At 37.3% G+C, this 25504-nt stretch overlaps 1 protein-coding gene across 3 annotated transcripts in view; it reads left to right on the forward strand.

Moving 5' to 3' along the window:
- The window catches only part of DOP1A (DOP1 leucine zipper like protein A), a 111153-nt gene that overhangs the window by 70349 nt on the left and 15300 nt on the right, over nt 1-25504 (forward strand). For all 3 annotated transcript variants that reach the window (XM_060115076.1, XM_060115078.1, XM_060115079.1), the window contains exons 15-25: nt 767-1041; nt 2143-2295; nt 5825-5925; nt 7329-7588; nt 9124-11113; nt 12263-12374; nt 12481-12663; nt 14080-14205; nt 18754-18888; nt 21655-21710; nt 22888-22992. In XM_060115076.1, the coding sequence (XP_059971059.1) occupies nt 767-1041; nt 2143-2295; nt 5825-5925; nt 7329-7588; nt 9124-11113; nt 12263-12374; nt 12481-12663; nt 14080-14205; nt 18754-18888; nt 21655-21710; nt 22888-22992 (3496 nt within the window). The remainder of the gene's footprint in view (nt 1-766; nt 1042-2142; nt 2296-5824; nt 5926-7328; nt 7589-9123; nt 11114-12262; nt 12375-12480; nt 12664-14079; nt 14206-18753; nt 18889-21654; nt 21711-22887; nt 22993-25504) is intronic.

Here is a 25504-nt window from a genome sequence, read left to right on the forward strand (position 1 = left end):
TTCCCCTCACCCTTTTTTTTTTTTTTTTTTTTTTGGTATGTGGGCCTCTCACTGTTGTGGCCTCTCCCGTTGCGGAGCACAGGCTCCGGACATGCAGTCTCAGCAGCCATGGCTCACGGGCCCAGCTGCTCCACGGCATGTGGGATCTTCCCGGACCGGGGCACGAACCCATGTCCCCTGCATTGGCAGGCGGACTCTCAACCACTGCGCCACCTGGGAAGCCCTCCCCTCACCCTTTATTTTAAGGAACACTAAGATATTAAAACTGGGGTTTTTTTTAGCCTCTTAATTTTTAAAACTTTTAATATGTAGATTTTTTTTCAATGAAACACTGTCATTATGGGGAGATTGATATGTTGGAAAATTTCCTGATTTCCTTTATTATGACTAGCATCATATGTGTTTACCTTCATTTAAATTTTTATTTATATATACACACACACACACACACACATATATAGTACACACACATAGTGCAGTGAGTACTACATAATGTTAATTGATTAATAAACTTTTTTTAGGACAGAAAATAGGTTGTATGACTTGATATAAGAAAAATACATACTAAAAAAATTTTATGGAATTCCTCTTGCTGCTTTATTTTCTTGAAGCTCTATTCTAAGTGAGAATCCATGGTTTTGTTCACGAAGCAAGGCCTAAAGTTATTTGGTAGAAGTGCTTTGTGTTTTGAAATTAACTCGGAAGATAGAGTGTGCATGCAAGGTTCAGTGTGATGGACTGTGTTGGCTTCCGGCTTTTGTTTCAGACTGGGAGCACGTTCAGCCTCCACTGTGGCTCCAGACACTGATGACCGCTTGCAGCCAAGCAAGTGATTGCAGTGTGCAGAGCGCTGCGATTTCACTAGTAATGGATCTGGTAGGATTGACTCAGTCGGTGGCCATGGTCACTGGGGAAAACATCAGCAGTGTGGAGCCTGCACAACCCTTAAGTCCAAACCAGGGAAGAGTAGCTGTGGTTATTAGACCTCCTCTCACTCCGGGCAATCTGAGATACATAGCTGAGAAGACTGAATTTTTCAAGGTGAGCTCTAAGAAATACATTCATGACTAAGATGATACTTGAGCTAATTTGCATAGCAGAGATTTTAAAGAAGATAATCAGGCTTAATTAAACACCTCTGAATATCATACCATATAGGAAAAGACACCACACTTGATCAGTGCTGCTTGGCCAGTCTTCTCCCCAGTTTTGTGAGGAGAGAAAAGATAAGGATATGGGGAGTATTAGAGTAAAGAGAAAAGTTCATTTATACAGTAAAATGTATTTCCAGATAAAGTGGTTGTGACACTTGCTTTCTGTAGAGTGCAACCTCTGCTCTCCAAAACACCCAGAAAAAGTTTTCTGACTCTGAATTGTCTGATGATCATTTGTGATGCATGATGTCATTCAAAAAAAAATGCAGTCTTTGATCTCTGTCACAACAGTACATATGATATCCTCTACATAGAAAGAACATCAAGTATATTTGACTTAAGCAGGTAGATTATTTATATATAAATTTTTTTTTAAATTTTAATGTAATTTCAAGTTATTGTGCCCCTCCAGATAGCTCCTCCTGCTAGGTCAGAGCTGGCTTCTACACTGTTGTGGTGAACCCTGATGATTGTTGCATTTTTATTAATGCTGTCATAGATCATCAAGTGCTGTGTTAACACATGTGGCACTGAAATACATACAACCTATTTTGTATGTTTTAAGTAGTTTGCATATTTGAACTATGAATTAATTATATTTCACTTTGCAGCATATAACTGTAAACGTTAAATTGCCTTCAATGTGGGATTTATGTCCTCTTAAAGATAACATATTCTAGCATCACTTTACTAAACATCTCTAAAATAGTGAAATGGGGTCTCGTCTGGACCCTTTAAAAAGTGATTACATATCTGCTGTTTAAGATAAATATAATTAAAGGACCATCATAAAAGGTTCTAAAAGCCTGGACCAGAAAGTGAGCAGACGGAAAGCTACACTTTTAAATCTCATTCCAGTGGCATAATGAGTATTAAGACCTTCTAGGTCTGGCAGTCAGAGGCTTGTTTGTACCTAATAGGAAATGTCTGTTAAATAAGTTTCCATTTGCAATTTTGTAACTGTGACTTTTACATCTTTTTTTTATAGCATGTAGCTTTAACATTGTGGAACCAGATGGGAGATGGGACACCTCAGCACCACCAGAAGAGTGTGGAACTGTTTTATCAATTACATAACTTGGTTCCCTCTTCTAGCATCTGTGAGGATGTTATAAGTCAGCAGTTAACCCATAAAGATAAGGTAAATTCTTCTCTTCTTATCCTGTGCCCACCCTACCTCCTGCTTGCATTATACTAAAAGGTAAATTAAGGAAACTCTAGGAAAATTATTTCATCTAGTATCTGAATAAGAGATAATATGAATTCATTCAGTGATCATCAAATCTTTAAAATACATGTGTTCTGTTCTTTTTAGAGGAAAGTTCTTTACATAAGCATCAGTAATATGAAAAATCAAGGAACCCAAAATCAAATGCTGGGTTTATTTCTTGGTTCAGGATACCACCTGTGGGGAGTGATGATTAAAGTTGTTGGTGGTCCAAGTTCTTGGGTCGTTTAAAGATGTATTCGGTGGCCTCAGTTATGAAACTGGTAGATACATTAACTGATATATGTGAAATGACATTTATAAGCTATAGAGTGTTAGTATGTGAGATTATATGATTTGCCTTATAATAAATATCCAAAATAAGGATTTTGTATCCTAATGTATATGAAGTGTGATACATACGTCAGTTAGAGTAAAGATGGCTGAGTCATGACTGGGCCTGAGAACAAGCTAGAACGATCATTCTGATTGACCTGTTCAGGGTAACTTAATGAAGTCTGTGGTCTTCCTGTATCTGCTCTCTAATATTAATTTTAAGAAGATTTTTTGAACAGCTTTTAGAAGTGGATTGCCCTCATTTTGAAAAGTTCTCAATGCTAGTGAGATTGAATGGGTTTTGTTCAAAAAGGCATTGTGTAGGGTAAATGCAGCATTTGGCAGGGGGTCCTGGCAAATGAAGGAGTAAATGAGAGGACTGAAAAGTTTATTCCAAGAAAACTGTTAAAATTCTAATTTTACTTCAACACATTCTTTCAGAATTGTTCAGAAAATTTTAAATAGAGCGCCTTGTGTTTCAGTGTGGTAATTTGCTTTATATTAAGTATAAATCTAGGACAAATTATATACCTGTTTACTTGTATAACATTTCATTTTAAAGAAATACTAAGCTCTGAATAAAGATATTATATATCCATGAAAAAAAACTATCTGTTATTACTTACTTTTTTTTACATGTTTCGATTGGTTGATGTACAAACACAGGCTTCACTGGAAAAACATTTATTAGGCCCACAGAAAAAGCAGGCACTCCTCTAACCTATCACAAACAGTTTAGACAGTTGCAATCCCGATTTCAGGGGTCTTTTACTTGAAGGATTCCACAAATGCTGGAGGAAGACTATAAAATTTTTAGTAATATTACAATTTCTCTTTCTCTGTTTTTTTTAAAATTTTATTTATTTATTTTTATACAGCACGTTCTTATGAGTTATCCATTTTATACACATCAGTGTATACATGTCAATCCCAATCTCCCAATTCATCCCACCACCACCACCACCCCCCGCCACTTTCCCCCTTGGTGTCCATACATTTGTTCTCTACATCTGTGTCTGTCTTTCTGCCCTGCAAACCGGTTCATCTGTACCATTTTTCTAGATTCCACATATATGCGTTCATATACGTTATTTGTTTTTCTCTTTCTGACTGACTTCACTCTGTATGACAGTCTCTAAGTCCATCCACATCTCTACAAATGACCCAATTTCGTTCCTTTTCATGGCTGAGTAATATTCCATTGTATATATGTACCACATCTTCTTTATCCATTAGTCTGTCAATGGGCATTTAGGTTGCTTCCATGACCTGGCTATTGTAAATAGTGCTGCAGCGAACACTGGGGTGCATGTGTCTTTTTGAATTATGGTTTTCTCAGGGTATATGCCCAGTAGTGGGATTGCTGGGTCATATGGTAATTCTATTTTTAGTTTTTTAAGGAACCACCATACTGTCCTCCATAGTGGCTGTATCAGTTTACATTCCCACCAACAGTGCAAGAGGTTTCCATTTTCTCCACACCCTCTCCAGCATTTGTTGTTTGTAGATTTTCTGATGATGCCCATTCTAACTGGTGTGAGGTGATACCTCATTGTAGTTTTGATTTGCATTTCTCTAATGATTAGTGATGTTGAGCAGCTTTTCACATACCTCTTGGAAGTCTGTATGTCTTCTTTGGAGAGATGTCCATTTAGGTCTTCTGCCCATTTTTGGATGGGGTTGTTTGTTTTTTTGATATTGAGCTGCATGAGCTGTTTATATATTTTGGAGATTAATCCTTTGTCTGTTGGTTCGTTTGAAAATATTATTTCCCATTCTGAGTGTTGTCTTTTCATCTTGTTTAGAGTTTTCTTTGCTGTGCAAAAGCTTTTAAGTTTCATTAGGTCCCATTTGTTTATTTTTTTTAATTTCCATTCCTCTAGGAGGTGGGTCAAAAAAGATCTTGCTGTGAATTATGTCATAGAGGGTTCTTCCTGTGTTTTCCTCTAAGAGTTTTAAAGTGTCTGGTCTTACATTTAGGTCTTTAATCCATTTTGAGTTTATTTTTGTGTGTAGTGTTAGGGAGTGTTCTAATTTCATTCTTTTACATGTAGCTGTCCATTTTTCCCAGCACCACTTATTGAAGAGGCTGTCTTTTCTCCATTGTATATCCTTGCCTCCTTTCTCATAGATTAGTTGACCATAGGTGCGTGAGTTTATCTCTGGGCTTTCTATCCTGTTCCATTGATCTATATTTCTGTTTTTGTGCCAGTACCATATTGTCTTGATGACTGTAGCTTTGTAGTATAGTCTGAAGTCAGGGAGTCTGATTCCTCCAGCTCCATTTTTTTCCCTCAAGATTGCTTTGGCTATTTGGGGTCTTTTGTGTCTCCATGCAAATTTAAGATTTTTTGTTCTAGTTCTGTAAAAAATGCCATTGGTAATTTGGTAAGGATTACATTGAATCTGTAGATTGCTTTGGGTAGTATAGTCATTTTCACAATATTGATTCTTTCAATCCAAGAACAATTTCTATGTGATTTCCATTAACACATTTTCATTATCTAATACCAAATACTGGTCTTTCTAAATAATTTATTTTTACATTATTCTACCCATTGTTATCTTAACAGTTAATCTTTTTCAAATAATCCCAAAAATGATGTAATATTTTTCTTGTAGAAATAATTTTTTTAGGTCCTTAAAATTTTTAATCTAATAAACCAACTTTGTAAGTGATGATAAATTCATTTGGGATTAACATGTAATTTCTGGGAGCAAAAGCAAAGTATATAGTGCCATAAAATTGGTTTTGACTACTGTGTATTTATATATTAAAATGAGGGGGAAAGTGCTTCCTATACTCAGAATATCATAACATACACATTATTAGGTTTTTCCATCCCCTGTTATAAAATAATCTAGTTAACTGATTACCTAAACTAAATAATAACTTACGTGGCAGCATGAGCTGATCCTTTAGGTTTAATATTTCTTTATATATTTAAGTATTTTCCACTTTTCTACTTCCATAAAAAACACAGCTTATTTCATCATGTGTTGGAGTGTTGGAGTGAACATTGAACATAATACAACATAATACTGTCTTAAATAACTACTTTGTTTATATTAAAATCACTTAATGCCTTCAAAGGATAATAAAATAATCTCTCACATTCATCCTCAGAAAATAAGGATGGAAGCACATGCAAAATTTGCAGTTCTTTGGCATCTAACAAGGGACCTCCATATAAATAAGTCTTCATCTTTTGCACGGTCTTTTGACAGGTTGGTTACATTTTATATTCTGATATCTTAATGTTTCTTTTCTTGAATCCCCTGGCCTATTTGGTAGGGGAGAGAGAGCAGAGATAGGAGAGAGCAACTTGTGATTTTATAAAGAGAATTTATAAATTATTTTTTTAAATCTAAGCTGTAATAAAAGGCACGGCATTTTCATTTATCTAACAGATTTTCACCTTTCATGCTCTGGAGCACCCAGTGCCCCTTCCTTTCATTGGATGACTTCATCAAGTTACTTCTATGTGCCAGGAGCCATTCTAGGTGTCAGGGTTACAGCAACAGATACAGCCTTCTTGAGTTTATATATATATATTCATATTCAGTGAAATTTCCTATAAACAGTAGATTGTATAAGTGTTTCTCTAGTAATCATTCTCAGTCTTCTGCCTGAACCAGACTTATTAAAATCTACAGCAAAAATACTGACAATCCACTTCCATGGATTAAAAAAATCTGTAGTTAACTGCCTGAGAGTTTGTCTAGACTACGTAGATGACCCATACCCCAAATATGAGATTTGCAGTAACTTCCAAGGAGATGCCATTTATAGGTAAATTTGCATACATTGGCATAGATAGCAGTCTCACCAGCAAGTCTCTTAGAGGTGGCCCCAAATCTAACTACGCTCAAGCCCCACTCAGGATCAGAGGTGGACTCTACTATATGTTATTTCAGCTGGTGGTTTTTCACGCAGCATCACCATTTTAAAACGGTCTGCTGTTGAACCCCTGTAATGAACTGGGCCCTGGGCCTAGGTACTTTACAGATATCATCTGTAATTGAATGACCGCCTGTCCTCATCGTGTGAGGCAGTGAAGGCCCCAGTGAAGTTAAGTCACTTGCCCGAGATCGTTACACACGAGGTGAAGTGGATGGCCCAGATCTGAATCTTGGGTTGTCTGATTCCAAACTATACCTCCACACCTTTCACAGAAGGTCTTTCCTTGAACTAAGCACATCGCTTCAACTGGTAAAGAGAATGGGAGCAGAGGGACACAGACCAACACGAAAGCAGTGTTGACTTGCAGACGGGTCAGTCTTTGGTGATGTGAACAGTAATATGTTGCTAAAACAAGACTAATTGTCTAAGGGTTTTTTTTTCTGTTTTCTAGTGTTTATCTTTTAAAAGTAATGTATGCTTGTGAAATTTCAAGAAACACAAGAAAAGAGAAAAAACTATTTCTCCTTTCTTATTGTATCTACTGAGACTGGGAATTAAGATTATTAAAATACTGTGGTCAAAAGTTATTCTGAAGTATGATTACTTTAAAATAGTTAATTCAAAGCAAGAAACACAACTTATAGTCGTGTTAATTTTAGAAAAATTAGAGTGTTAACATTAAAATAGGTATTTTGCTCTTTGTTTTAATTATTGGTGTTTATTGTAGGTCACTGTTCATCATGTTAGATAGCCTTAACAGTCTCGATGGTTCCACCAGCTCTGTGGGACAAGCCTGGCTGAACCAAGTCCTGCAAAGACATGATATTGCACGAGTTTTGGAACCACTGCTATTGCTCTTGCTTCATCCCAAAACTCAGAGGGTTTCAGTGCAGCGGGTACAAGCAGAACGTTATTGGAATAAGGCCCCCTGTTACCCCGGAGAAGAGAGTGACAAGCATTTCATGCAAAACTTTTCCTGCAATAATGGTGAATATCACACGGAAGTAGAACAACTTTATTTAGAATTAAATTACTAAAATAAAATGAAAGCCGAACACAACAGTGATTGTCAGGAGAACCAAACGTGAGAACTTCTCCATGGGCTGATTTTCTCCCCTCCGCATGCACTAGCAGTGCTCACGTGGGCTGTGTCAGTATGTACCTTATCAGTGACCATCATAGGGCACTTGGATCTCTGTTATCAGTTGCTTCTTTCAGGGGAGGACTCGGCCCAGCTCTGGTCAGAAACATTCTTCAGTATTAACAAATAACCTTTAGAGTTTATAATCCTGGCCCTGCAAAGCTCTGTAGATGCTTCACTGGGAATCTTTAGTAAGCTTATAATGCACTTTATATTTCATGTGTCATTTTCCTCATCTGTAAAATAGGAATGATAATACCCACCTCTCAAGGCTTCATTGTGAATGTTAGATATAGTAATGTTTGTGACATGTTTAGTGCAGAGACTAGTGTAAGTGTTTGATAAATATTCTCTATTGCTAGAATAAAGTCCACACTTCACAAATTGTCAAATGATACCCTCTGTAATACACTGATAATGGCCCCCTTAGATGATTATACCTTAGGGACAAAAGACTCAATATTTCATTTGTATCTCTTGTCAAATAATCCTGTGAGGTCAGTAATAAAAGGTCATTTGACCGAGCAAGAAGCTGATGCTTAGAAGGCTGTGGCTTTCTCAAAGTCCCACAGCTGGTAAGCGGTGAAGCTAAAACTAAACTGTCGTGCTCCTACTTCATCTTTAGTGTGTTTCTACAGAACCTTGGTTCCTTTCTCTAACTACCTTTCCACTGCTTCCCCTGACTCTTCTAAGAACATGCTCTACCCTGCTTATTGCCAGAACTCTTGTGTTAGCGCTTTGCCTGCCATAGTTCCTGCCTGTCAGCTGAATTCTCATCTGTCCTCTGAGATCATTCTCAGACCTCACCTGTGGTGTCATGATGCTTTTCCTAAATTTGAAGCATCTGATTTTGCACTGCTTGCATGGAACTAAGCCTCTCTAAAAGAATGTCCCCCCAAAAGTACCGAAATGGTTGTTTGTGATGCCCTGCTAGTTTTAAACTTCTTAGAACAGTGATGTCTTTTCCTTACCTCACCCTCCTGTCCTGGTTTAGGGCCTTACTCAAACTAGATAATTCATAAATGCTTGTTGAATTTTATTAAAATCAAGAAGATTATGTATTTATATACTAACTATATACTAAATGATTTGAAAAGGATGTATTTGGGGATAAGGGCAAAGTTTTATATTTTATCTGTTAAATGTGCTGTTTTGTTTAATTCAGTTGAATAATAGGCCTTCTAGTATTGAATTGTCTATTAAATTCTAGTTAATGGTCATCTACATAATTTTCTAACTTAAAAAGTCTAGCATATTAATAAATATTTTAATAGGAAAATATAAGGAGGTAATGAAAGTAATTGAAAATTTTGTTCAGTCTACATTTCAGTTATTTTAATATATTTTATATTTTTCCTTTACTCTTTTTCTCATATGCCAGTAAGCCAAGTACAACTCATTGCATCGACAGGAAATGGTGAAAAGACGCTTACCATGGATGAAATAGAGAACTTCAGTCTTACTGTTAACCCATTAAGTGACAGACTGTCCCTTCTAAGTACCAGCAGTGAGACAATTCCAATGGTGGTATCTGATTTTGATCTTCCAGACCAACAGATAGAAACACTTCAGAGTTCTGACTCTGGATGTTCTCAGTCCTCTGCTGGGGACAACTTGAGTTACGAAGTTGACCCTGAAAACGTGAATGTGCAGGAGGCTTCCCAGGTGCCAAACGCAGGCTCCCCAGATGACGAAGTTCAGCAGGTAGTCTTTGACCTGATACGTAAAGTCGTAAGTGGCCTCGAAGCAGAATCTACATCAGTGCCATCCCAGTTAGAAGTTGAAGGTATGCCCCCAGAGGACAATGATGTAGATCCAGGTGAGGAGATGATTAAAAGTGAAGATCAGTCCGCTCAGCAGAGTCAGATTGCTTTGCCGAGTAATGAACATTCTCAGTTTTTGTCTGTGTCTGCAGAGGAAGGCTGTGAGCGTGTGCCAAACGGAATCTCCAGAAATAGCTCCTCACCTTGTATTTCAGGAGCCACGCAGATGTTCCATGACTCTTCTGTTGCTTCTGCAGAAACCAGATCTAGACAGAGAAGTCACAGTAGTATTCAGTTCAGCTTCAAAGAAAAATTATCAGAAAAAGTCTCAGAGAAAGAAACAATTGTTAAGGAGTCAGGTAAACAACCAGGAGCAAAACCTAAAGTAAAACTTGCCCGAAAAAAGGATGATGACAAGAAAAAAACTTCAAATGAAAAACTCAAACAAACCAGTGTCTTCTTTAGTGATGGTCTGGATTTAGAGAACTGGTACAGCTGTGGAGAGGGGGAAATTTCTGAAATCGAGAGTGACATGGGTTCTCCAGGATCACGGAGATCTCCCAATTTCAACATCCATCCACTCTATCAACATGTGCTTTTGTATCTCCAGCTGTATGATTCATCAAGGACTCTGTACGCTTTTTCTGCCATCAAGGCCATCTTGAAAACTAACCCCATTGCTTTTGTAAATGCCATTTCAACCACTAGTGTAAATAATGCATATACTCCTCAGTTGTCTCTGCTTCAGAATCTATTGGCCAGACACCGGATTTCTGTTATGGGCAAAGATTTTTATAGTCACATTCCTGTGGACTCGAATCATAACTTCCGGAGTTCTATGTATATAGAAATCCTTATTTCCCTCTGCTTATATTATATGCGTAGCCATTACCCAACTCATGTCAAGGTCACGTCACAAGATTTAATAGGCAATCGAAACATGCAGATGATGAGCATTGAAATTTTGACACTCCTCTTTACTGAGCTGGCAAAAGTCATAGAAAGCTCTGCAAAAGGTTTGCCTAGTTTTATCTCTGACATGTTATCTAAGTGCAAAGTTCAGAAAGTGATTCTTCACTGTTTGCTGTCATCTATCTTTAGTGCACAGAAATGGCACAGTGAAAAGATGGCAGGTAAGAACATGGTTGCTGTGGAAGAAGGTTTCTCAGAGGACAGCCTGATCAATTTCTCAGAAGATGAATTTGACAGTGGCAGCACACTCCAGTCACAGCTTCTTAAAGTGCTTCAGAGACTCATTGTTCTAGAACACAGGGTAATGACTATCCCTGAAGAGAATGAAACAGGTTTTGATTTTGTGGTATCTGATCTGGAACACATCAATCCCCATCAGCCCATGACCTCTCTTCAGTATCTGCATGCCCAGCCAATCACATCTCAAGGCATGTTCCTCTGTGCGGTGATACGAGCTTTACATCAACACTGTGCTTGTAAGATGCACCCACAATGGATTGGTTTAATCACATCTACTCTGCCTTACATGGGAAAAGTTCTACAGAGAGTGGTTGTTTCTGTGACGCTACAGCTTTGCAGAAATCTAGATAACCTAATTCAACAGTACAAATATGAAACAGGATTATCTGATAGTAGGTAAGGGTTGATTTTTAATTTTGACATTATTAACATTTTTTTACATATATTACTGCTTAATCATCTAGTAAGTCAGTTGCAACTTGGGGAAGTAAATTAGTGGTTATTATTAAATAATAACCACTATTATTAAATAACCACTAACCAGGGCTTCCCTGGTGACGCAGTGGTTGAGAGTCCGCCTGCCGTTGCAGGGGACACGGGTTCGTGCCCCGGTCCGGGAAGATCCCACATGCCGCGGAGCAGCTGGGCCCGTGAGCCGTGGCCGCTGAGCCTGCGCATCCAGAGCCTGTGCTTCGCGATGGGAGAGGCCACAACAGTGAGAGGCCCGCGTACTGCAAAAATAAATAAATAAATAAATAAATAAATAAATAAATAAATAACCACTAACCATTTGGGGAAGTAAATTAGTGGTTAATATTAGGTTACAAACAGTATCTTAGTTTCATAAAGAAGAACATTGAGGAAGAGTATCAACAAAAGAATCAGGAGTGGAAAACAGAAGGAATATATAAACAGGACTTTTTTCTCCTAAGAGCTGAAATTAATTTTGATGCTCTTAACAGAGCTGACAAAAGTAATAGAAAGCTCAGCAAAGGGTTTCCCTGGTTTTATCTGATATGTTTTCTAAGTGCAAATTAATTTCACACTAAAATTAATTTAAAACTACAAATAATTCTTTTCCCATCTGATTTTACTTCTTGTTTAGGATTTTCATAGTTTGGTGGCGAATTTTATCTGTATCCCCAGGCCATGTTCAAAATTAATCTGTCAAAATTATCGAGATGTTTAATAGACTAGTGTCTGGTTTATCTCCTGTATAATCTCAGGTACTAGATATAAAATATAAGAAAACTGCCTGTATCCTTTAATATTGATATACCTGCCATTACATGGTTGCTAGAGATTTACTGGCTGTATTTGTTTTGTGTAGAATTTATTATCCAAAAAGAACTTTAGGACATTTAATGTGACTCACTTATTTTATTAGATGAGGGTATAAAAGCTCCTAATTTATTCACTTATTTATTTATATAATATTTATTGAGCACTTACTGTGTGCCTGTCACATGCTGGACATTTACTACTGATAAAACACAAACTTCTCTTTCACAGAACTTGTGTTCAAATGGATACATTTTATTTCAGGCCTCTGTGGATGGCATCAATTATTCCACCAGATATGATTCTTACCCTTTTGGAAGGGATCACAGCCATTATCCACTACTGTTTGTTGGACCCTACTACACAGTATCACCAAGTAAGACTGCACAAATATTTGACTGCTTTTGAAAGATCATGAGGCCTAATAAGTCCCATTTGTAAACCTCAGGAAGTGATACATTTTCTTCCCCCAACTTTAATAGCTTTTGGTCAATGTAGACCAGAAACACCTGTTCGAAGCCCGCAGTGGAATCCTCTCGATCCTTCACATGATCATGTCCTCTGTGACACTGCTTTGGAGCGTACTGCATCAGGCCGATTCTTCGGAAAAGATAACCATTGCTGCATCCGCCTCTGTTACCACTATTAATCTTGGAGCCACAAAGGTTAGATAATTCACACTTCATCTTTGGTGCTCAAGAGGCTATTTGAGGATTCTCCCAAAGATTATGTTCTGAATTTGTGAATAATTTGAGTAGTATTTATGATACTCTGCATGGATTGTGTAATTAGTTATCAAGTAATTTTTTTAACTGTTTTATTGAGATGACATAACACAAAATTCACCCTTTTTAAGCATATATAATTCAATGTTTGTGTTTGTTTTTGTTTGGTTTTTTAGTAAATTTACAGAGCTGTAGTACTGTCACCACAACCTAATGTTTGAGCATACCCCTCACCACAGAAAGATGCCTCATGCCCACCTGCAGCCCCTCGGTTCCCATCCCTAACCACAATCAACCACTAATCTGTTTTCTCTACATTGATTTGCTTTTTCTGGCCATTTCCTGTAAATGGAATTATACATTATTTGGTCTTTTGTATCTAGTTTCTTTCATGTGACATAATATTTTTGAGGTTCATTCATACATGTTATAACTTTGTTCCTTTTTTTAGGGCATTTCAAGCTGACATTTTAATATGCAAATCTCTCCTGGAAAACAGTTTAGCAATATGTACAGAGATCTTTAAATAAGTTTCATAGTCTTTGACCTAGTAATCTACTTTAGTAATGAATTCTAAGGTAATCAAAATTATGTAAATACATACATAAAATATTTATTATAGCCTTATTTAATGGCAGAAAAAAGAGAGATCCTAAACAATAAGGGAATGATTAAATAAATTATCTGTTCAGTGTTACATTATGTAGCCACTAATGTCATGGTTTTGAAGAATTCTTAGTGGATGGAAAGTGCTTAAAAGTTTAGTGAAACAGGGATGTTACATAATTAAACAAATATTGTATTTCTAATTATGTAAAAAAAATTTATCTGCAGAAAAAGGAATAATGAAAATTCACGTGTTAATAGTGATTATCTTAATATGATGAGGTTAATGGTTGATTTTTTAAAAAAGTGTTTTTCTTCTTATACTCTTAGGTATTTTCCAAATTTTCTACTTTATATTTAGAGGGAAATTATGTGAATGTTTAAAAGCATGTTATGCTATGGCAGGTTGTCAAATGGATATCCCTCAATTGCCTAATCTTGCTCCTAGACCTGACTTCCTAGATCTGGGAGTCATGGGAGCACACTGGGCACTGCGGGGGAAGGGTGGAAATCATTAGAAAATTTTGTTTAAGTCCTGATGTTTGGATTAAACTATTATAGGGTTTTTTTTCCTTTTGAATTAAAATGACCATGGTTGCATCTCTTAACACTATTAAAGTTTCCTCTACCATTATTTAGTTAGTAAAACATACAAGTTCTGTATATTATTTGAAGAAAAACTAAAAGTGCAATCCAGTTATTAATGCTTCATAATTTTTAATTCACTCTGTTTTGCTTAAATTTTTTTAGAACTTGAGACAGCAGATCCTAGAATTATTGGGGCCCATTTCAATGAATCATGGTGTTCACTTTATGGCTGCCATCGCCTTTGTATGGAATGAAAGAAGACAGAGCAAAACCACCACTAGGACCAAGGTATGTATTTGTCTTTTCATTTGGTAAGCATATGGTGAGCAAATGCTGATTTTCAATTCTCCATTAGTTGCAGTGGGGCTGGGATAGGGTGGGTGGTGGAAAGGCAACAAGTTTGTGTACAGGTTTAGATAATGATATATTGCTTAAATTTCTTAAATAAATATAAAAGATATTTTATGTGAAGACAAGTAATTAATGTGATATTAAAACTGTAGCTGTATTTTACATAGAAATTGTAATATAATACAATGTGTTTTTTAAATGATAGTCATTCAAGGTACAGAGCAAGAATATGGAGAGAAATTTTCATCTTGACTAGTTTTTCATTACAATGTGACCACTTAAATCATTTCTAAATGTAATTCATATGTTGTCTTTGGATTATGTATGTGAAAATTTTGTTGCTTTGTGGGTTTGAAAGCTCAAAAAAGTGTTCTTGGACTTCACTGGTGGTCCAGTGCTTAAGAATCCACATTCCAATGCACGGGATGCGGGTTCGATCCCTGGTTGGGGAACTAAGATCCCACATGCCACGGGGCAACTAAGCCCACACACCACAACCAGAGAGCCCATATGCCGCAACTACACAGTCCACATGCTCTGGAGCCCATGCACCACGACTAGAGAGAAACCCACGCGCCACGACTAGAGAGAAACCCACACGCCACAACTAGAGAGAAGCCTGCGTGCTGCAACAACAAGATCCCACGTGCCGCCACTAAGACCTGATGCAGCCAAAAATAAATGAAATTAATAGATAATTTTTTTTAATCTGAAAAGAAAAAAAGCTCAAAAAAGTGTTCTATATTGGATATAAATACTAACTCATTAGAATACTAAGGCTATTAAATAATTTATGTTCCCATAAGATATATGATTTGTCCAGCTGAAGGTTTCTAATCTGTTATTTTTGTGCTGATTTCACATTACATATAGGCTGACATATCTAAAGTAATAGAAATTAACATTCCCACTTATATGACATTTTGCATGTGAGGATTCAGTAGTAGTTATTACATTGGACAGAACTGAGATCCTAGACTATTTAAAATCAGTCAAGGACACATGGTTTAATATGGCATATTGAACACATGCATTTTTCTCTGTTTTCGTCCCAAAAATGAGAGTAAAAAAATTTTAAATGGCAAAACCCACAATGACAAAAAAATTGGGAGAGGTCACCACAAAAAAATAAGTCAACAAAATTTTGCGAGATGAAAAACACATGTCTGAGTTGTAATTGACTTAGATATCAGTATCAGCTTCTCTGCTCTACTAAGTTGCTGCAAGAAGGGGATCAATTCCCACTGTAAAACTATAGACAGTTTCTGGAAGCAGAAGTATCAGGTACTTCTTAAAGGCAGAGAGTTAGGATGGGGCTGAAATCTGGAAGACTGATTGAGAGTTTATAGATCCCTTTTTCCCAACCCAAACAACCAACCACCCACTTCTCTTACCCTGTCCCATCAGGAGACTGGAGTCAAGTTTACTTTGTGAAGAGTTTATCAGGAGAGGCTCTTGGGCTTACCCGGTGGTGCAGTGGTTAAGAATCCACCTGCCAATGCAGGGGACATGGGTTCAAGCCCTGGTCCAGAAAGATCCCACATGCTGCAGAGCAATTAAACCCATGTGCTACAACTATTGAGCCTGTACTCTAGAGCCCTCAAGCCACAACTACTGAGCCCACACACCACAACTGCTGATGCCCACACGCCTAGAGCCCGTGCTCCACAACAAGAGAAGTCACTGCAATAAGAAGCCCATGCACCACAACAAAGAGAAGCCCCCGCTCACCACAACTAGAGAAAGCCTGATCGTAGGAACAAAGACCCAACACAACCAAAAATTAATTAATTAATTATTTTTTAAAAAGAGGGGCTCTTGACCCAAGGGCATAAGGTTGACACAAGTAGAAATTAGACTTCATGCTGAAACCAGCATTCAAAAGTCTACATTTTGAAAAATGGGAATCACCCTCACCCCAGTGAGATGGCAGGAAGCTATTATGTCCCTCAGGTAGGAGTCTGGAGGATTCCTCTCTAGGAAAATGACCTGACCAAGAAAAAAGATCTATAGCTACTGAAGTTTTTGAGTCTCCTAGCAAAAACAAACTAGGCTACTATCACCACACAGGAAGGCCCACCTATCCAGTAGTCCTGCACACAAATGCTTGAGTTCCCATCATGTTTTACTTTCTTTTTGAAAGGCAATAGTAGCATAGTTGTTAAGACTGCAGACTTTGAAACCAGATCTCTGGGGTTCAAATATTGACTTCTCCACTCACTATATGACTTCTTCAGGGTAGCAATACTACTTCATGGGGTTGTGAGAATCAGAAAGTGAGAGAGAGGGAGGAAGGGAAGAAGGAAAAAAATATATATGGCACTTACTAATGCACAGCACTTAATAAGCACTCTGTAAATATATATATATATAGTTATATTATTATTACTCACATTTAAAATTGATAGAGAGCCAAGTCATATGAAGAAAGTCTCAAAAAATTAGACAAAGACCAAAACAACTAAATAGAGAAAGTTAAAAGAAACAATGCAGGTAACAGAAGAAAATGTAAATAATAGTAATGTCCTTCAAGAGGTAAAAACCATATTGCATCCATGAAATAAGAAGAGATTATAAGAAAGACTATTGCAAAATTTTTAAATTATCTTGAATGTTAAAAATTTTTATAGCAGAAGCAAAACAAAATCACTTATAAGGGTTGGAAAGTGAAAGTAGATAAATACCAAATATAGAATGTAAATTTAGAGATATGGAAAATAGAAGAAAGGAGATTTAAAAATTAGGGAAATGATACCGGAGTCTCAATATCTTTTTGAAGAAAGAAGGAATAGAAAAAATGAGGGAAGAAAAGTATCTAAGAAATGGTACAAGGAAATTCCGCAGAAATGAAGGAAATGAGTTTCTGCAGGCACTGTAAAAAGAGATATGTCTACACAAAGATCAGCAAGTAATTTCAAAACACTGAAGATAAAAAGGAGATCTGACAGTCTTCTAAAGAGAAAATACTGGTCATATTCAATGGGATAATGATAAGACTTGTCAACAGCAGCACTAGAAATTATGATGGGAAAATTAGTTTCAGTCTATAATTCAACTGAGCCAAACTGTCACTCAAGTGAGTTTTGACCATGAAATGTCTCAAAAAAACAAAAAAAATTTGATCAATTCACCCTTTCTCAGCTATTGTAAGATGTATCTCCACCAGAGGAGGAAAAAAACAAGAAAGAAGGCAACGTGGGATCCAAGAAATAGGAGTTCCGACACAGAAGAAAAGGAAAGGGAATCTTTAAGACCAATGGTCACAGGAGAGATATCAAGATGATACTGTATAGCAAGCCTAGAGAGTACCAACCCAAGTAGAAGGTAGAGAGATTAATTATCTGATGTTTTTGAATACACAATTACAGGACATTTACCGTCTTTGGCATGTTTGTGGATGAACATGTGATAGAGAAAACCAAGCAAACAAAAATAGTGCAAAGACACAAATGCACGTGTATGTGCACACACACTTCTATTAAACACATTGTGACAATTAAGGAAGTTTTTTTTTATAAAGGTAGACAAATCCAACTGAAGTCATACTGCTTAATGATAACCATGTTTTCTTGTATATACTATCAGATTTTTAAACACATTTACATATAAAATATTATGAATACGGGCATTGTATTCCTTTCCATTGATGTATATTCATTTATTTCATCCATCTGCTGGTTGATATACAATTATTCATACATCTTTTATTTTTTTCATCATGATTTTAGTGAAAAGAGGAAATTTATATACAAAATATACATAAATAATTCTTCATATCATAAACAACTCTGAAATGAATGAAAGCACATACATAGTTCATCATATCCAGTGTTTCTTTGTGGAAGTCCTTAAAAAAACTAAATTAAATTAAAAACAATTATATTTCTTTGAGGCAAATTATTTTATTAATCTAGACTCGTTGAACCTTATCATTGGAATGAATAATGAAAACTGTTTTAAAGATCGGCAAAAGAAAACAGTTTAACTCTAGGGAAAACAAAACGTCGTACAAGAAAAGACAGGCAGTGATAATACACAGCATAACCCTAAGTAGTCATGTGAACCCTAGATGTTGATTTAAATGAAGTTATAATGTAACTATGTTGGGAGCATAGGGAGAAAAGTGTGAGAGAGCTAAACCTTTGTCTTCTAAAGCAGGAAGTCAGTAGATGATGTGTAAAATTAAAGAAAATATTATGAAGTGGGAAAAGTAATAACAGTGTATATTACTCAGAAATGATAGAAAAGAGCTAAGAGTTGAACATTGTTGCTTTGGGGCATGAGAAGTGCGAGGGCACTGCTATTTTGTCTTAAAAGGCTTCTTGTCCTATTTGATTTTTTGAAATGATGTACAGGTATTATATTGATTAAAAAAAGAAATTTTACCTAAAGAAGAGGCCATAAAATATTCTCTTGATTCTGTGATTTGTCTTAAAAGACTTAAATATACACGTACATAAGTGAATACAATGATGTGTCCTCCAGGTTATTCCTGCAGCCAGTGAAGAACAGCTTTTACTAGTAGAACTGGTTCGTTCAATCAGTGTCATGAGAGCAGAAACTGTCATACAGACTGTAAAAGAAGTTTTAAAGCAGCCCCCAGCCATAGCCAAGGACAAGGTAAGAAGAACTTTGATTTGTTTACAGTTGTATTTCAGAAATGACCCTGGTAGGCAAGATATTTTTTGTACAATACATCCTCTTATTTAAAAGGATTGCAGAACTGACTGCATGTGTTCCTCGAATCGCCCTAATAAACAATTCTCAGTATCTGCAGTGACTTGCTCTTGTGACCATCCCTGTGGCCAGTGAAGGGCAGGTCACTGCTCGTAGCTCTCCATGTGTACATCTAAGGCAGTTAGGGGCTGTGTGACCAAACTCTTAGGTGACATTTTTCTGGTCGTGTAAAGGAAGAGCACAGAAGCCAGAGCCCAAGGTCTGTTTACCTCAGTTGTTGCCTTTTTCACAGCTTCTTACTGCATCCTCTTCAGAATGAATGTCTCAAGTCTGTAAACTCCCCACATTTTGCCATAACCTTAGTTCTAGTCAGTGTCATTTCTTGACCCTGTACAAACTGTGCTTTGCAAGGGCTTCCAAAAAATGAATGACGGAGTCTCTCCATTCACAATGCATTGTCTCTAGTTAGGCAGACATAAAAGTCTACAAATTAATAAAGTTATGGACTTCTCTACTTTTTTTGCTCTTTGTTCCAGCAACACTAAGAGGTCCTATTTTCTTAAAAAATATTTACCAACTGAAAACATTAGATTTTAAGCCAAGGCAAAATAGACCTAATCACTTCCTTAAAAGAATTATTACACATATCTGAAAATATTAAATTATTTTTTCTATTGCCTGAAGAGTGTACTACTTGCGTGTGTGAATAGCCAGTGTCCTTATTAACTTTTTTTTCCTTCTGTGAGTTTATTTTTATTTTATTTTATTTTATTTATTTTTAACATCTTTATTGGAGTATAATTGCTTTACAATGGTGTGTTAATTTCTGCTTTACAACAAAGTGAATCAGTTATACATATACATATATCCCCATATCTCTTCCCTCTTGCATCTCCCTCCCTCCCACCCTCCCTATCCCACCCCTCTAGGTGGTCACAAAACACCGAGCTGATCTCCCTGTGCTATGCGGCTGCTTCCCACTAGCTATCTATTTTACATTTGGTAGTGTATATATGTCCATGCCACTCTCACTTTGTCTTAGCTTACCCTTCCCCCTCCCCATATCCTCAAGTCCATTTTCTAGTAGGTCTGCATCTTTATTCCCGTCTTGCCCCTAGGTTCTTCTGATCATTTTTTTTCTTTTTTCTTTCTTTTTTTTTAGATTCCATATATGTGTGTTAGCATATGGTATTTGTTTTTCTCTTTCTGACTTAGTTCACTCTGTATGACAGTCTCTAGGTCCATCCACCTCACTACAAATAACTCTGTTTCGTTCCTTTTTATGGCTGAGTAATATTCCATTGTATATATGTGCCACATCTTCTTTATCCATTCATCTGTTGATGGACACTTAGGTTGCTTCCATGTCCTGGCTATTGTAAATAGAGCTGCAGTGAACATTTTGGTACATGACTCTTTTTGAATTATGGTTTTCTCAGGGTATATGCCCAGTAGTGGGATTGCTGGGTCGTATGGTAGTTCTATTTTTAGTTTTTTAAGGAACCTCCATACTGTTCTCCATAGTGGCTGTATCAATTTACATTCCCACCACCAGTGCAACAGGGTTCCCTTTTCTCCACACCCTCTCCAGCATTTATTGTTTGTAGATTTTTTGATGATGGCCATTCTGACCGGTATGAGATGATATCTCATTGTAGTTTTGATTTGCATTTCTCTAATGATTAATGATGTTGAGCATTCTTTCATGTGTTTGTTGGCAATCTGTATATCTTCTTTGGAGAAATGTCTCCTTAGGTCTTCTGCCCATTTTTGGATTGGGTTGTTTGTTTTTTTGATACTGAGCTGCATGAGTTGCTTGTATGTTTTGGTGATTAATCCTCTTATTAACTTTTTAACAATCTCCTTACTCTTCTGAAATCACCTCTGGGGCATTTGTGACAGAATTTTAAATTTGCATGTGAAAGCTCAATTCAGCATAATATTTTGAGCATCTACTTGTGCCCGAGATATTGGGCTAAGTGTGAAGGATATAAAAACAAATAAGAGCAAATTCTACACCTCTCAACTGCTGCGCCCCCTGCTCTCAATATACTAAATTCTGAATTTTTCTTTATATGGTAAAGGGGAAGTTTTCAAGGGAATAGTTCATACTAAAAAGTAATGAATTGGTAAATTTCAGTGGACATCAATATTATTTTCTTGCCAGTTACTGATTTTTAAGGACAGTTGTGTTCTTTTTATTATATGTTACACTCAGCACTACCTTTAGTTAAAGATTACATTTTAGGCTGTTAGGAGTTAGTTCAAATTTGGGACAACTACACTAATTTAACAGAAACGTGTGGTAAAATAGATTTAAATTCCCATTTCATAAAAAATTTCAACCTAATTCTGATAGCCCCAGCCAAGCATAGGCTGATTAAAATAAAAATAGTGTTGATGCTTACAGAGTGAATGGATCATTAAAAGTAATGACTGGGGTATCAACTTCGGATATGGGGTCGGGACGGGGGACTGAGAGTAGTTTGATTTCTTCTGTCCATTTTCAACTTTTTAAATAGCTTTTGTTTTGTGTTTTCCCTACTACATGGAAGAGAGCTGCGTGGTTTTTATGACAACCTAGTGTTTGATTTTGTTTGCTTTTCATTTTTTAATTTAAAATTGGCAGTAAAATACAGAGTAGTTGCAACTATGAAAAGGAAAGGCAGCATTTTTCTTCACTATAAAACTGATTTCTTTTGTTTATAGAAACATCTTTCTCTGGAAGTCTGCATGCTTCAGTTTTTCTATGCTTATATTCAAAGGTAAGATGACTGATGTGGATCTCTCCTCATTTCATTTAGCAATGTATAAAAGTTAGGAAATATAGGAGAAAAGCACCTGAATTCTTTCAAGAAGTTGCTTATTTTTTTCCTTCTAAAACTAAAAGAACTAATAGTAGAAACAGAAAAACATTGTTTACAGATATACTAATACAGGTCATTGGTCTCTTAATGACCCAGTCATGCAAATCCTACGAACATAAACACCTAAGTGTATTAAAGATACACTGGACATTAAAACAGTGAATTGTAAGAAAATCATTTAAATATGAATGAAAAGCTACATCCTACTCTTGAAACCATGCCTACTGCCACTAAATCCATTATTTTGATATAGGCGAACACATGGTAATCTAATCTGTTTTTAATGTTAGGAATGATGATATGAAAATATCTTCTTTTTGTGGTATTCCAGTTTTGCATTTAACTGACAACTGAACAGAAGTTAGTTGATTTGAGTTTTGATAAACTTCTTACTTAAGAACCTGAATCTTAATCCTCCCTTATAGGGTAGTTTCCATTTTAATCATCAAGCTTGGCAACAGTTTGTGATCTATGATTAACATTTATAAAGTTAGGTTAAACTGGTTGTGATTTAGAGCAAGGACTGCCTAAAAGCTGAATTTAGATACATAGAGAGGAGTTACGGTTAAGGTCAGCCGGAAACAGAGGGTTAAGGTCAGCCGGAAACAGAGGTAATAATCTTAATTTCTCTAGAGGTGATTGATATTCAGGATAGATTGACGGCTCTCCCTTAGATGAGATAGAGACTCATAGGTGAAGGAAAAAGAGCCAATATAAGAGAGATGTGGAGAGAATAGGATTGAGTAGGTAACTATGATGGCAGTAATTAAACTGAGATTTATTGCAGTTGTATTTTACTTTTGAGAGTCCATGTGATTAAAAATTGGTATTTCTATACAGCAGAATTTCTAGACTAATAATTTACACTGGATATTTTCAGTGTGCTTGGTTTTCTTTTTATATATAATATTACTAGAAAATATAAAGCTTTTAGAAATGTTCTATCACAGTCTAAAAATTCAGGAAATGTTTCAGAGAAAGTAATAGGAAAATATGGTAAAGACTGGGGAAATATAGGGAAAATTCAAGTTGATGTTGGCTTTCTCTATATATAGAAGTTATGTTTATCTTGCAGAATTCCAGTGCCCAATTTAGTGGATAGCTGGGCATCATTGTTGATACTTCTGAAAGACTCCATACAATTGAGCCTTCCAGCCCCAGGGCAGTTTCTTATACTTGGGTAAGCAATTTCATTTAAAAATATGATTTCAAACAAAAGAATAATGTTCATTGTCTGATTGCTGAATAACATGTTTTGGGTGACTGTGTGACGTCTACCTTCTCATAGGATTCTCAAAGGTACAGAACTAGATGTATAATATGAGGCCAGTAAAAAAAAAGGGGGTGGGGGAGGATTCAGAGGGAACATTGGGTGTTTATACACGTGGAAAATGTAAATGTGCTAACATAAAGCTGTTGCAACCGTAGTCACTTAGGAGAAAGTGTGGGGTAAAAGGGTGAGTAAGATGGCTGAAGGGGAACTTCCTAGAGGAGGGTCATTTGAGTTCAGGGCCCTAAACATAAAAAGATTTGGAAGAGTCATTTTCTCTCTGTCATGTTGTTTCCTGATCTATGTTAATAATGTGTGTGATTATTTGATAAATTCCAGTCACCCTTAACTGCATGCACCATGATGTCCTAGGCAGTGTCTGTCTTTGGCTCTCCATTATTCTTGGTTCATAATATGTCCCTAAGAAGCATTTGCTCAGTGAATGGAGGTGGTAGGAGCAGAAAGCCTTTGTGGAGCAGGAAGGGGAGGGGTACGCTGGGCAAGGTACCTTGTCTCGTTTGGCTATGAAGTAGGGCACAGCAGTGGAATGGTGGGTGGATGAAAAGGGAGATGGGAGCTAGAAGGGGGAAGGATTTTGCATTTTCATTAAGAAGTTTGGTCTTGGGCAGGGGCGAGTGGGAGTGGTGGCAGGTCTTGAGGAGGGTCGTGACTGGCAAATTAAGAGTAGAACGGACCAGAGGGAAAAGAAGATGGACTAGGAATGGTTTCTCGTGGGAGGTAGCAAGTTTGTGGGCTGTGGATGGTGGGATTGAAATAACAGGACAAAAAAAGAAGGAAAGGGGGCCAACAAAGGAGATAGAAAAGCAAACATTGAAACATCAGAAAGTTAGAAGAAAACAGGCATATTCAATGTTCTAGAAGCAGAGAATTTAAGAGGGCATGGCTAACCCCTTCAGAAAGATTAAGGAAGATGATATATATAATAAGAGGCTGTATTTGCTGATGATTTGGAGAGGATTGGTGATTTAGGAGAGAGGAGTTTGGTGAGACGATAACACAGCAAGGGTAGAGTGAGAAAGTAAGTGTGGATTCTTCTTTGAATGTGTGATCATGAGAAGAAAGAGAACTGACAAGGTAGCAGGAGGAAATGTGATTTGAAAGTCATCATTGATGGTAAGGATGACCTGAGGATGTTGAGTAGTGAACAGCAAAGACTCTTCCTGGATTCAAATCCCAGCTCCTTTACTTCTTTGCTGTATGGCCTTGGGCAGGTTATTAACCTCTCCATCTGTAAAATGGACACGATAACAGTGCCGCCCTCATAAAGTTGTTACTAGGATTAAATGAATTAATATTTGTTAAATTCCTAGAATAGTGCCTAGCCGATGATTAGTGTTATGTAAGAGGAGAGTGCTAGACAGGAGATTGTAGAGAGGGGGGCTCCTTGATAGCACCAGATTCCAAAGGCAGCTGGGAGGGGATGGAGACCAGGGAATGGCAGGTGTAAGAGTGAGAAAGAAGGCTGCATTTTTTAAATTAATTAATTTATTTATTTGGCTGTGCCAGGTCTTAGTAGCGGCAGGCGGGCTCCTTAGTTGCAGCATGCACGTGGGATCTAGTTCCCTGACCAGGGATCAAACCTGGGCCCCCTGCGTTGGGAGCACGGAGTCTTAACCACTGCACCACCAGGGAAGTCCTGCTGCATTTTCTCTAAGACTTTGCTACTCAAAGGTTGATCCTTCAACCAGCAGCACTGGAGTCACCTGGGAGCTTGTTAGAAATGTAGAGTCTCAGTCTCCGCCCCAGACCACCGAATCAGAATCTGCATTTTAACAAGTCTCAAGTGATTTGAGTACACCCTAAAGTTTGAAAAGGACTGCTTAAGACAGAAGAGGGGAAGGAAAGGGAATACACTCTTCCCCAACCTGGGTTACATTACCTCACACAGTCCACATGTTATCACGCTGGATGGATGTAAATTCAACCAAGTGCAAAGAACTTTGACCTTCTGTTCAACCCCTGTAGCTCTGATGGTAATTTTATTTTTGGCTGCGTTGGGTCTTTGTTGCTGCGCGGGCTTTCTCTAGTTGAGGTGAGCGGGGGCTACTCTTTTTCACGGTGCGTGGGCTTCTCATTGCAGTGGCTTCTCTTGTTGTGGAGCATGGGCTCTAGAGCGCAGGCTCAGTAGCTGTGGCTCATGGGCTTAGTTGCTCCACGGCATGTGGGATCTTCCCGGACCAGGGCTCGAACCCGTGTCCCCTGCATTGGCAGGTGGATTCTTAACCACTGCACCACTAGGGAAGCCCTCTGATGGTGATTTTAAATGGGTAGTTGTCAGGATCTATATACACAGACTTAGCTTCTCTGTTGTCCTTGAGAAAACTGGTGATTCTGGTTTGGCAAGCAGTGGTGTAGAAAATTTTGAAGTGGAGGGGAGGGAATGTAAGGGCTCTTTAGTAAA

The sequence above is a fragment of the Mesoplodon densirostris genome, chromosome 12 (assembly GCF_025265405.1).
Source record: "Mesoplodon densirostris isolate mMesDen1 chromosome 12, mMesDen1 primary haplotype, whole genome shotgun sequence".
Lineage (NCBI taxonomy): Eukaryota > Metazoa > Chordata > Mammalia > Artiodactyla > Ziphiidae > Mesoplodon > Mesoplodon densirostris.